The sequence below is a fragment of the Anolis sagrei genome, chromosome 12 (genome assembly GCF_037176765.1).
Source record: "Anolis sagrei isolate rAnoSag1 chromosome 12, rAnoSag1.mat, whole genome shotgun sequence".
NCBI classification, from domain to species: Eukaryota; Metazoa; Chordata; class Lepidosauria; order Squamata; family Dactyloidae; genus Anolis; species Anolis sagrei.
This window is the reverse complement of record NC_090032.1, coordinates 7209969-7224011: the sequence shown is the minus strand read 5'-3', so window position 1 is coordinate 7224011 and position 14043 is coordinate 7209969. Positions and strand designations below refer to the sequence as shown.

The 14043-nt window shown below is 47.1% G+C and overlaps 1 protein-coding gene across 1 annotated transcript in view; it reads left to right on the top strand.

The window, feature by feature from the left end:
* KCNJ10 (potassium inwardly rectifying channel subfamily J member 10) overlaps positions 1-11223 on the top strand; it is a 44704-nt gene extending 33481 nt beyond the window's left edge. Inside the window, exon 2 of the mRNA XM_060758128.2 lies at positions 6865-11223. Within this exon, the coding sequence (XP_060614111.1) occupies positions 6865-7995 (1131 nt within the window). The 3' untranslated portion in view covers positions 7996-11223. The remainder of the gene's footprint in view (positions 1-6864) is intronic.
* The last annotated feature ends 2820 nt before the right edge of the window (positions 11224-14043 follow it).

The following is a 14043-nucleotide window of genomic DNA, read 5'->3' as shown; positions in this document are numbered from 1 at the left end:
GAGAGGCGTTCAGCAGTGGAACTCTCTGCCCTGGAGTGTGGTGGAGGCTCCTTCTTTGGAAGCTTTTAAGCAGAGGCTGGATGGCCATTTGTCAGGGGTGATTTGAATGCAATATTCCTGCTTCTTGGCGGGGGGTTGGACTGGATGGCCCATGAGGTCTCTTCCAACTCTTTGATTCTATGATTCTAGGAGCAGTTGCTCCTGACACGACCAAAACACATCGGACACTTCCCAAGTATCTCGGACTAGGTGATGTATCAGCAAATAATACATACAGATCCCAGTAGGATGGCTTTTTGCAGCTGATAGATGGTAATTTTGACAGCGTTGGGTTTTTTTTTAAAGTGCAGGCCAAGGTACTTTAGGCACTGCACTCAGTGTGCCAATCACCCCTGGGACCGCCTTGACTGGCTTGTGCCAAAGTCTTTGCAGCTTGATCTTTAAATCCTTGTATCATGTCAGCTTTTCCAGTTGTTTCTCTTCAATCCTGCTGTCACCTGGGATTACAACATCGATAATCCATACTTTGTTTTTTAACACGATCGTGAGGTCAGGAGTATTATGCTCCAAAACTCTGACTGAATCCGGAAGTCTCAGAGTAGCTTGACATGTTCAGTTTCTGTAACTTATTCCGGCTTGTGATTCCACCAGTTCTTTGTCGCAGGGAGATGGTATTCGTGGCACAAGTTCCAATGAATCATCTGAGCAACGGTGTTATGCCTCTGCTTGTAGTCTGTCTGTGCGATCTCCTTGCAGCAGCTGAGGATGTGATCTATTGTTGTTGTTGTTATTATTATCAGCAGAGCTATGGTGTTATGCCTCTGTTTGTAGTCCATCTGTGTGATTTTCTTGCAGCAGCTGAGGATGTGATCCATTATTTCATCTGCTTCCTTGCTTTTCAATTCCGGTGTTGATGGTATTTGTTCTAATGGCTTGTTCTTGGGCTGCCAGAATCAGGCCCTCCATCTCCTTTTTCAAAGTTCCATTTGTGAGCCACATCCATGATGATGATGATGATCATGATGATCATGATGGTTATTATTATTATTATTATTATTATTAAGTAAAGGTAAAGGTAAAGGTTTCCCCCTCACATTAAGCCTAGTTGTGTCCAACTCTGAAGCTGAAGAGCCGGCGATGTCCGTAGACACCTCCAATTAGTATGGAGTGCTGTTACCTATTGATGTACTCACATTTACATGTTTTCGGACTGCTAGGTTGGCAAAAGCTGGGGCTAATAGTGGGAGCTCATGCCACTCCCTGGATTGAAACCGGATTGAAACCGCCGACCTTTTGATGGGTTAAAGCTCAGCGCTTTAACCCACTGTGACAGCGGTGGCTCTTTAGTACCACACAATTAAACAGGAAATAAGAGTTTAATGTATTGTCGAAGGCTTTCGTGGCTGGAATCACTGGGTTGTTGTAGGTTTTTTCTGGCTATATGGCCATGTTCTAGAGGCATTCTCTCCTGATGTTTCACCAGCATCTATGGCAAGCATCCTCTGAGGATGCTTGCCATAGATGCAGGCAAAACGTCAGGAGAGAATGCCTCTAGAACAGTGGTTCTCAACCTTCCTAATGCCTTGACCCCTTAATACAGTTCCTTATGTTGTGGTGACCCCCAACCATAACAATATTTTCATTGCTACTTCACAACTATAATTTTGCTCCTGTTATGAATTACCTTGTAAATATCCGATTTGCAGGATGTATTTTCATTCATTTTGCACGAATACGCGATACGCCCAAAATTGGATACTAGTGGGGTTGAGGGGAGGATTGATTTTGTCATTTGGGAGTTGTCGTTGCTGGGATTTATAGTTCACCTACAATATCAAAGAGCATTCTGAACTCCACCAATGATGGAATTGAACCAAACTTGGGTCACAGAGCTCCCATGACCAACAGAAAATACTAGAAGGGTTTGGTGGGCATTGACCTTGGGTTTTGGAGTTGTAGTTTACCTACATCCAGAGAGCACTGATGTATCTGAACCAAACTTGGCATGAATACTCAATATACCTAAATGTGGACACTGGTGTGATTTGTGGAGGATAGACCTTGACATCTGGGAGTTGTAGTCGCTGGGATTTATAGTTCACCTATAATCAAAGAGCATTCTGAACTCCACCAATGATAGAATTGGGCCAAACTTCCTACACGGAACCCCGATGACCAACAGAAAATACTGTGTTTTCTAATTGTCTTTGGTGACCCCTCTGACACCCCCTCGCGACCCCCCCAAGGGTCCCGACCCCCAGGTTGAGAAACACTGCTCTAGAACATGGCCATATAGCCCGAAAAAACCTACAACAACCCAAATAAGGGTTTCCGAGGAACATAATATTTTTCGAATTTTTTTACGTAGTGTTATTGAGCCGTGAGAGTTGAAATGGTTTGAAAACGGCATTAGTTCGATGGCATGGACTGTGATATGCAGTTTGGGCCAGCGCCGAAGCCAATGGCAATCAAATAGTCAATCTTCCCGGAGACTGAGTTGCCTCAGTGGCTACTTGCTGAAGCAAAAGGGTGGCCAGTTTCCAAGGAGGCCAAGCAGAGGAAGGAAGCCATTGTGTAGCTCTTAGCATCTGGAAGCTGGACCGGGTCCCGAAAATTCCCCTTGGGGTGCCATTGAGCGCTTCTTGGAAGGCGAAGAGGTTTCCGAGGGGAGGCCTTGCATGAAAAACAAGGCCCTTTTTTCTCCCAGGGATGATTTCACCATGGTGAAGGGCATTCGTTTTCGACGACTCAGATCGGAGGCCTCAGAAGACCCCAGCGTGGGTGCATAGATGCCGCCAAGTCTGACAAAAGGGACCCAAGAAAAGAAAGAAATGGAGGAAAAAACTATTTGGGTTCCAAGGACTGTATCCTTAGCTTGACTGAAAGGCAATTTATCCTCACTTAAAGCTTGACCCTTGAAAGGTTGGCAAGGTAGTCAGAGCTTGACTTTACGCAAAGGTGAGGATGGACGGAACCGAACCAATGGAAAGCATGCCCAAAAAATTGTGTCTCCTTGTCTCTCTGTTTTTTGGCCCGCAACAAAATGCCACGCGGAAGCAGTCCGGTGCCTTGTCCCAATGCTGTGCTTCGATGCAGTGTTTCCAAACATTGCCCCGGATGGGATGAAAAGGGCCTTTCTTGTGGGGTGAGGCTGGCGATGGGGCTTGTTTTCTCTTTGCAGGGAACAAGGTTGGAAGGGGCAAAGAATGGGCAGCAGTGACTCAGTCGGAAACACACACACACAAACACACACAGAAGCATTTTATCCCTGCCTCCTCCTCCTATTATTTCCCCATTGATTGATTGAGCGTCATGTACAGAAGGAGCAAAGGGACGGGCATGGACAAGATGCCCATCAAGAGAGTCCGCACCACAGGGCTCTGGGTGCAAATGAGGTGGCAGAGATGGGTTTTGTTGGCAGGCAGACAAGAGTGATTTTTCCCTTCCTTTCCCCCTCTTCCCCCTGAAAATCATATTAGAAAGAGGAAGGAGGGAGGAAGGAAGGGAATAAGGAAGGGAGGGAGGGAGGGAGGGAGGAAGAAGCGAGGAAGGATGGCAAGAAGGAAGGAAGGAAGGGAAGAAGGAAGGAACGGAAGGAAAGGAAAGGAAGGAGGAAGGGAGGAAAAAATGGAGGGAGGGAGGAAGGAAGGGAAGAATGAAGGAAGGGAGGATGGAAGGAAGGAAGGGAAAAAGGGAGAAAGGAAAGGAAGAAGGAAAGGAAGGGAGGGAGGGAGGAGGAAGGAATGAAGGGAAGAAAGAAGGAAGGAACAAAGGAAGGAAGGAAGGAAAGGAAGAGAGGAAGGAAGAGAGGAAGGAAGTAGGAAGGAAGGGAGAAAGAAGGAATGAAGGGAAGAAGGAAGGGAGAGATGGAGGAAGGGAGGGAAGAAGGAAGGGGGAAGAAAGGGAGGGAGGGAAGAAGGAAGGGAAGAAGGAAGGAAGGGAAAAGGGGAGGAAGGAAGGGAAAAAGGAAAGAAGGGAGGGAGGGAGGGAAGAAGCGAGGAAGGATGGCAGGAAGGGAAGAAGGAAGGAAGGAAGGGAAGAAGGAAGGAAAGGAAGGAAGAATGGAGGGAGGTAGGTAGGAAGGAAGGAAGGAAGGAAGGAAGGAAGGAAGGAAGGAAGGAAGGAAGGAAAGAAGGGAGGGAGGGAGGGAGGGAGGAAGAAGGAAGGGAGGATGGAAGGTAGGTAGGTAGGTAGGAAGGAAGGAAGGAAAGGAAAGGGAAGGAAGGAAGAGGGGAAGGAAGGGAGGGAGGAGGAAGGAAGGGAACAAAGAAGGAACAAATGAAGGAAGGGAAGGAAGAAGGAAAGAGAGGAAGAAAGGAAGGAAGGGAAGAAGGAAGGAAGGGAGGATGAAGGAATGAAGGGAGGAAGGGAAGAAGGGAGGGAGGGAGGATTGAAGGGAAGAAGCAAGGAAGGGAAGAGGGAGGCAGTGACCCCCAAGTTGTGCCAGTCCGCTTTCATACAATATTATTTCTACCACCAACTTTTTGCTTGATATTAAAGTCAGAGTCCATCAAAAACTAAAGAGCATCTCCTTCTGGGAAGGTACTGTCATGCCAAGGGGGATGAATGCCATTGCAGATCAGAAGAAGCAAAGCCCAACACCCTGACCGTTTTTGACAAGGGACATCTAACAGGTCCCATTTAAGAACTGTGAGAGCTGTTCAGCAGTGGAACTGTCTGTCCTGGAGGGTGGCAGAAGCTAATAATAATAATAATAATAATAATAATAGACGCTTGGGAAGTGTTCAACTTATGATTTTGTGATACGAAATCCAGCATATATATCTCATTTGCTGTGATATACTGTGCTTTTGTATCAGTAAAATAATAATAATAATAATAATAATAATAATAATAATAATAATAATTTATATTCTGCTCTAAGAGTCTCCCTGGAGGGACTCAGGGCGGATTCGAAACATAAAAGGCAAACATCCAATGCCCAAATACAACAACAATACATCCATACTAACAAAATTCAAACAACCCAACATATAAACACAGACTATGACTTAACAACTAAAATTAAATAAAAAGCACAGACATAAGACAAAACATCGAACAGAAGGGTGGATGGCCTTCTATCGGGGGTGCTTTGAAGGTGATTTTCCTGCTTCTTGGCAGAATGGGGTTGGACTGGATGGTCCACGAGGTCTCTTCTAGGATTCCATAAGAAATCAAATGAATTGCTTTTTGCAATATCACACAAAGAGGTGACAATGGCCTCAAACCGCCTGTCCAAAGAAAAGCATTAATTCAGTATATTGCACCCTTAAGTCTGGCTAATGATAGGCATACCAAACCTTTGCTGGCGTTTGGTAAGCTTTGGCAAATTATGCCAGGCAAAGTGAGTTTCATTTTATCCAGGCTTATGGGGACCTCTGCTGGAGACTGACATAGAAAGGGAATTCTTCTCTCTGAATTGCAATGGTTGGCATAGACACAATGGATGCCTTTCTTTGCTTTGCACATCCAGGTAGTTTTGGGTGCATATACAGTGGGGGGAAACAATATTTAGTCAGATACCAATTGTACAAGTTCTCCCACTTAAAAAGATGATAGAGGCCTGTAATAGACATCATGCGAGGGTTGAATGACAAGTTATACCTCCACCTTCGTTACTTGGGTTTGGTTGGGAATATTTTAATAAATCAAATGCAGAAATAATCCTTAGAATGTGCTCTTTAACTACAGCTATTCACTTTCCCACATAATTACCAGACAATTGGAGACATTTCTGCCAACGATGAACAAGTTTTCTGAAGCCGTCACGGAAGAAGGCTGTGCGCTTTCATTTCAGGCGTCAGCATCCTGGGTACCCATCGTACACAGATCTTCCATAGCCAAGCAAAGCAATAATGTGACCCAATATTCACTTTTCCACACTTTTGCGTGGTGTGCATATGCGGGTGAGGGAGAGCATGCGATGCTGGGGGAAGGCTCGTGCCAATGAGTCCTTTCAAGCCATGAGGGTTTTGTGTGGGAAGTTTGGCCAAGTTCTATCACTGGTGGGGTTCAGAATGGTCTTTGATTGTAGGTGAACTATAAATCCCAAATGTCAAGATCTATTTTCCCCAAACTCCACCAGTGTTCACATTTAGGTGTATTGGGTATTCATGCCAAGTTTGGTCCAGAACCATCATTTTTTGAGTCCACAATGCTCTTTATGTAGGTGAATGTGAACTATAACTCCCAAATTCAGGGTCAAGGCCCACCAAACCCTTTCACTATTTTCTGTTGGTCTTGGGAGTTCTGTGTGCCAAGTTTGGTTCAATTCCATTGCTGGTGGAGTTCAGAATGCTCGTTAATTTTAGGTGAACTATAAATCCCAGCAATTACAACTCCCAAATATCAAGGTCTATTTTCCCCAAACTCCACCAGTGTTCCTATTTGGACATACTGAGTACTTGCTCCAAGTTTGGTCCAGATTGATCATTGTTTGTAAGTGAATTACAACTCCAAATCTCAAGGTCAATGCCTTGAGCCCACCAAACCCTTCTAGTATTTTCTGTTGGTCGTGGCAGTTCTGTGTGCCAAGTTTTTTTCAGGTCCATCATTGGACAAATCCCAGCAACTGCAACTCCCAAATGACAAAATCAATTCCAACCCCACCAGTATTCAAATTTGGGCAAATTGGGTATTTGTGCCAAATTAGATCCAATGAATGAAAATACATCCTGCATAACAAATATTTACATTACAATTCATAAACAGTAGCAATGTTACAGTTATGAAGTAGCAAGGAAAATAATGTTATGGTTCGGGGTCACCACAACATGAGGAACTGTATTAAGGGGTCACAGCATTAGGAAGGTTGAGAAACACCGATCTAACCCTTGGCTGTTTCCTTTCTTTTCCCACCAGATGACATCTTCAACCAAGGTATACTACAGTCAGACAACTCAGACCGACAGCCGGCCCCTCATTGGCTCTGCTCTGCGGAAGAGGCGGGTCATGACCAAGGATGGACGGAGCAACGTCCGAATGGAGCACATCGCCGACAAGCGGTTCCTCTACCTGAAGGACCTGTGGACCACCTTCATCGACATGCAGTGGCGCTACAAGCTCCTCCTGTTTTCGGCCTCTTTCGCTGGGACTTGGTTCATCTTTGGCGTCATCTGGTACCTGGTGGCCGTCCTCCATGGAGACCTTCTAGAGTTTGACCCTCCGGCCAACCACACACCTTGCGTCATGCAGGTCCACACCTTGACAGGGGCCTTCCTCTTCTCCCTGGAGTCCCAGACCACCATTGGCTATGGCTTCCGCTACATCAGCGAGGAGTGCCCCTTGGCCATCGTCCTGCTCATCAGCCAGCTTGTCCTCACCACCATCATGGAGATCTTCATCACGGGCACTTTCTTGGCCAAGATCGCCCGGCCTAAAAAGCGAGCGGAGACCATCAAGTTCAGCCAGAGCGCGGTGGTGGCCCAACACAACGGCAAGACCTGCTTGATGATCCGGGTGGCCAACATGCGCAAGAGCCTCCTCATTGGGTGCCAGGTGACCGGCAAGCTCCTCCAGACCTACCTCACCAAGGAAGGTGAGAACGTCCGGCTCAACCAGGTCAACGTGGACTTCCAGGTGGACACTTCATCTGATAGTCCTTTTCTGATCTTACCGTTGACCTTCTACCATGTTGTGAACGAACACAGCCCTTTCCGGGACCTGGCCCTGCGCACCGGAGAAGGCGACTTCGAGTTGGTGGTGATCCTCAGTGGCACCGTGGAATCCACCAGCGCCACCTGCCAAGTGCGGACCTCCTACCTCCCCGAGGAGATCCTCTGGGGCTACGAGTTCACCCCCGTCATCTCTCTCTCGGCCAGTGGGAAGTATGTCGCCGATTTCAGCCTCTTTGAACAAGTGGTCAAAGTCTCCCCGCCGTGTTGTCTCCACGAAACTGTCCGGTTCGGCGACCCCGAGAAGTTGAAACTCGAAGAATCATTTCGAGAGAAAGGCGAAGGCACGGCGTTGAGTGTCCGCATCAGCAACGTTTGATTCCTCGAAGGACTTGGCACATCTTCAAAGTCTTTTGCTAGTTCCCAGATTTCCTTCACGCCTCTCCTTTGTTGTGTTCCGTCCTTCCCGAAGAATCCCTCCAGAAAACAAAACCAGACTGAGAAATCTTTATAGGAATGCAGTCGTTCCTTTCCCTCCCGACAAAGCAGCGCTCGGTTACTCCAGAACGAAAAGTCATCCAACTGCTGGAAGTATTTCTTTTATAATATTATGCATGTATGTTTTTATAAAATACACACAAATCTGGAAAGCACCAGCTCATCTGATTCTGAAAGGCAGCTGAATCCACACCGGCAAGGGAAAAGGGAATTGTGTTGTCCGAACTGAGTTTTGGTCGTTCCTTGCCTTGGCACTCTTACCACGAGTCTTGATCCTAAGCCTGAAACATTACTGATGATCAGTTGGAAAGAAAAGACCACTAAAGTGGTAATTACCAGATTAAAACCTGCTTCTCCTTTGGGATAAAAGTAAAAGTTTCCCCATAAGCACTGAGTTGGAAGTCCTGATTTTGCAAACTTGTCTCAAACCTGGATGCTAAAGAGAGGCTGGGTGAATCCAAAACTTCCCCTTAATCTTAAGTCTCATCATGTCCGACTCTGGGGCTTGGTGCTCATCTGTAAGTCGAAGAGCCGGCGTTGTCCGTAGACACCTCCAAGGTCACATGGCCAGCATGACTGCATGGAACGCCATTACCTTCCCGCCAGAGTGGTACCTATTGATCTATTGCATGTTTTCAATGTACTAGGTTGGCAGAAGCTGGGGCTAACAGCGGGAGCTCACTCTGCTCTTTTTTTATTTTGAACCGCCAACCTTTCGGTCAGCAAGTTCAGCAGCACAGCAGTTTTACCCACTGCGTCACCGGCATGACTGCATGGAGTGTCGTTACCTTCCTGCCGGAGCAGTACCTATTGGTCTACTCACATTTGCATGTTTTTGAACTGCTAGGTTAGCAGAAGCTGGGCCTAACAGTGAAAGCTCACTCCCCAGATTCGAACTGCCGACCTTTTGGTCAGCAAGTTCAGCAGCTCAGTGGTTCAACCTATTCTGTCACCTGGCATGACTGCACAGAGCGCCATTACCTTCCCGCCTGAGCGGTACTTATTGATCTACTCGCATTTGCATATTTTTGAACTGCAAGGTTGGCAGGAGCTGGGGCTAACAGTGGGAGCTCACTCTGTTCTCCGGATTCGAACCACCGACCTTTTGGCCAGCAAATTCAGCAGCTCAGTGGTTTAACCCGCTGCATAACCGGCATGACTGCATGGAGTGTCGTTATCTTCCCGTCGGAGCGGTACTTTTGATTTACTCACACTTGCTTGTTTTCAAACTGCTAGGTTGGCAGAAGCTGGGCCTAACAGTGGGAGCTCACTCCACTCATCGGATTCGAACTGCTGACCTTATGGTCAACAAATTCCGCAGCTCAGCAGTTCAAACTGCTGACCTTTTGGTCAACAAGTTCAGCAGCTCAGCAGTGTCACTTGGCATGACTGCATGGAGCACCATTACCTTCCCACTGGAGCGGTACCTATTGATCTACTCACATTTGTATGTTTTTGAACTGCTAGGCTGGCAGAAGCTGGGCTAACCGTGGGAGCTCACTCCACCCCCCAATTTTGAACCGCCAACCTTTCGGCCAGCAAGTCCAGCAGCTCAGCGGTTTAACCCGTTGCATCACCAGCATGACTGCATCATCCACTGGAGCAGTACCTATTGGTCTACTCACATTTACATGTTTTCAAACTACTAGAAGCTGGAGGTAATAGCGGGAGCTCACTTCACTCTCCGGTTTCGAACCGCTGACCCTTCGGCTGGCAAGTTCAGCAGCTCAGCGGTTTAAACTGCTGCACCACCACTTTCATTAGCTCTGGTGAAAATTCATTGGCAGTCACAAATGGTTGCCTCCGAACAAAGCTAGAAAGGCCAAGCTTGGTCCAGAACTCAACAAAAACATTTTTTCTCCTCAAAGACGGAGCTCCTAATTTATCTTTCCTGTTCCCAAATAGGCACTTTAATTATTTTGCAAAATGCTTTCAACGCACCCCAGTACTTTATACGAGTTCAGAAATATATTTAGGAAAGCACATTTGTGGCACACGAACTACTGTGGCAACAGTGGCATGGCCTCTTGAAAGTTATTGTTGGAGGCTTTCGTGGCTGGAATCACTTGGTTTTCGTGAGTTTTCCGGGCTGTCTGGCCATGTTCAAGAAGCATTCTCTCCTGACGTTTCATCTACATCTATGGCAGGCATCCTCAGAGGTTGTGAGGTCTTGAAAGTTAGTTGCTTCTGTTTCGAAGTCTTTCTGAAAACTGGACAACTCATTTTTTTAATACTTCAGAGCTCATAAATCAATCCAACCCAGCAAAATGGTCTTCCTTTCAAAAGCAATAACATTCTTCGACTCCCAGAATTCACAGATCACCCTCTGTTTTGGCAGACGGTGCCCAGATTGAGGGTTTCTTAGAAAGCATAATATATGAGGCAAGCAGAGTCTGAAGACTTTTTAAAAATCGTGTCACAAGTGACTTGGGAAACTGCAAGTCACTTCTGGAGTGAGAGAATTGGCCATTTGCAGATGTGTTACCATCCTGTGGGAGGCTTCTCTCACGTCCCTACATGGGATGCCCAGATGTGTTACCATCTTGTAGGAGACTTCTCTTGTGTGTTACCATCCTGTGGGAGGCTTCTCTCACGTCCCTGCATGGGATGCTCAGATATGTTACCATCCTGTGGGAGGCTTCTCTCACGTCCCTACATGGGATGCCCAGATGTGTTACCATCTTGTAGGAGACTTCTCTTGTGTGTTACCATCCTGTGGGAGGCTTCTCTCACGTCCCTGCATGGGATGCTCAGATATGTTACCATCCTGTGGGAGGCTTCTCTCATGTGTTACCATCCTGTGGGAGGCTTCTCTCATGTCCCTGCATGGGATGCCCAGATGTGTTACCATCCTGTGGGAGGCTTCTCTCATGTCCCTGCATGGGATGCTCAGATATGTTACCATCCTGTGGGAGGCTTCTCTGATGTGTTACTATCCTGTGGGAGGCTTTTCTCATGTCCCTTCATGGGATGCCCAGTTCTGTTAACATCCTATGGGAGGCTTCTCCCACATCCCTGCATGGGATGATCAGATAAGTTACCATCTTGTGGGAGGCTTCTCTCATGTCCCCGCATGGGATGCCCAGATGTGTTACCATCCTGTGGGAGGCTTCTCTCATGTCCCTGCATGGGATGTCCAGATGTGTTACCATCCTGTGGGAGGCTTCTCTCATGTCCCTGCATGGGATGCCCAGATGTGCTACCATCGTATGGGAGGCTTCTCTCACATCCCTGCATGGTATGCCCAAATGTGGGAGCTTCTCTCATGTCCCTACATGCCCAGATCTGTTGCCATCCTGTGGGAGGCTTCTCTCGCGTCCCCGCATGGGATGTCCAGATGTGTTACCATCCTGTGGGAGGATTCTTTTATTTCCCCGCATCGGATGCCCAGATGTGTTACCATCCTGTGGGAGGCTTCTCTCGTGTCCCTGCATGGGAAGCTGGGGCTGACAGATGGGAGCTCACCCCATCTCGGATTCGAGCTGCCTATCTTCAGGTCAGCAGTTCAGTCAGCACAAGGGTTTAACCAATTGCACCACCGCGGCTCCCTAGTTAGGAAGTTAGGGCCCATTTTTGGACTTCCAATGACCACAGACCTGCTGGATTTGCTACAATTACTGTAAATTATCGCCATCAGAAATGCTGAACTTAGAAACCAAGTGAATGGAATGGAAACACTACTCCAATTTTGGGGAAACAATGTAAAGCTTTCCCTTTGACATTAAGTCTGGTCTGGGGGGTGGCGCTCATCTCCACTTCTAAGCTGAAGAGCCAGCGTTGTCCATAGACACCTCCAAGGTCACATGGCCAGCATGACTGCATGGAGCATTGTTACCTTCCCTATTGATCTACTCACAATTCCATGTTTTCAAACTGCTAGATTGGCAGAAGCTGGGGCTAACAACGGGAGCTCACCCCACTCCGCGGATTCGAACCGCGGATTCGAACTGAAGCTCATTGGTTTAACTTGCTGCACCACCATGGCCTCACAATGAAGGCAAACGAAGATAGCCTCCAACACGGCATTTTTGCAAAGCTAACATTATTTGCACTGTGGCTTCTAACCTTAATCTGCTTGGACTCCAGCTTTTGAAAAATAAACAAAACATAGGCCAAACATTGGAGTTATTATAGGCGAAGCTGATAGTGAACATAAGGACTCGTGAGGTGGACTTCAACTATGAGATTCTTGAACTATGTTGAAAATTATGAACGCGAGATTGCTTTTTGATCATTTCGGGGCTCGCCAAATCAATTTATTTATGGACAACTATGCCGTTAATGTGCCTTATTGCGGTTCGAAGAGGGCCAGGGAAGTACTTTTCTATGCTTTGGGTGCATCTACACTAGGTTTGGGCAAACTTGGGCCCTCCAGGTGTTTTGGACTCCAACTCCCACAATTCCTAACAGCCGGTAGGCTGTTAGGAATTGTGGGAGTTGGAGTCCAAAACACCTGGAGGGCCCAAGTTTGCCCAGGCCTGATCTACACTGTCAAATAAATAATAATAATAATAATAATATACTTTATTTATATTTCACCCTAACACATATACGGCAAACATTCAATGCCGTTATACAATTAGCAAGGACAGACAATACATAAACCAAGGTAAAGGCTTCCCATCATTTTCCATCTCCAGCATTTGGATGCTGTGCTTGACTCCAACCACAGGGGGTGCTGTTGCTCCATCTTCTATGCCAAGGAGCTTTGTTGTCTGTAGACGCTCTCCCGATCGAGTCCTTACGGATGCCTTTTATTACCTCCCCGCTTAAAGCAGGACCTATTTATCTACTCACATTACTGCTATGTGAGCAGAAGCTGGGGCTGACGGCAAGAGCTCACCCCTGACCTGGGCTTGAACTGCCAAGCTTTCTTTCCTTCCTTTTTGTCTTTCTTTCCTTCCTTCCCTGTTTCCTCCCTCCTTCTCTCCCTCCCTCTTTCTCCTTCCCTTCCTCCCTTTCATCCTTCTTTCTCTCTTTCCTTCCTCCTCCCCTTCCTTCCATCCTTCCCTTCCACCATTTCATCCTCCCTTCTTTCCTTCCTTTTTGTCTTTCCTCCCCTCTTTCCTGCCTCCTTCTCTCCCTCCCTCTTTCTCCTTCCATCCTTCCCTCCCTTTCATCCTTCCTTCCTTCTCTCTTTCCTTCCTCCTCCCCTACCTTCCATCCTTCTCTCCCACCATTTCATCCTTCTTTCCCTCCCTTTTGTCTTTCCTTCCCTCTTTCTCCTTCCTTCCCTTTTGTCTTTCTATCCTTGTCTTTCTTCCTCCCTCCTTTCTATTTTTCCTTCCTCTTTCCCTTTCATCTTTCCTCCCTCCTTCCCTCCCTCTGTCTCCTTCCATCCGTCCCTTCCTTCCTGTCATCCTTCCTTCCTTCTCTCTTTTTCCTTCCTCCTCTCCTATCTTCCATCTTCCCTTCCACCATTTCATCCTTTCTCCTTTCCTTGACTTTTGTTCCTTCCTTCCCCTTTTCCTCCTCCTTCTCTCCCTCCCTCTTTCTCCTTCCATCCTTCCCTTCCTCCCTTTCATCCTTCCTTCCTTCTCTCTTTCCTTCCTCCTCCCCTACCTTCCATCCTTCCCTTCCACCATTTCATCCTTCCTTCTTTCCCTCCCTTTTGTCTTTCCTTCCCTTTTTTCCTTCCTTCCCTTTTGTCTTTCCATCCTTCACTTTCTCCCTCCCTCCCTCCCTTCTCTTTTTCCTTCCTCTCTCCCCTTCATCCTTCCTTCTTTCCCTCGCTTTTGTTGTTCCTTACTTCCCTCTTTCCTCCCTCCTTCTCTCCCTCCCTCCTTCTCATTCCATCCTTCTCTTCCTCCCTTTCATCCTTCCTTCTCTCTTTCCTTCATCCTCCCCCCTCCCTTCCATTCATACTACCCTTCCATCATTTCATCCTTCCTTCTTTCCCTCCCTTTTGTCTTCCCTCTTTCCTCCCTCT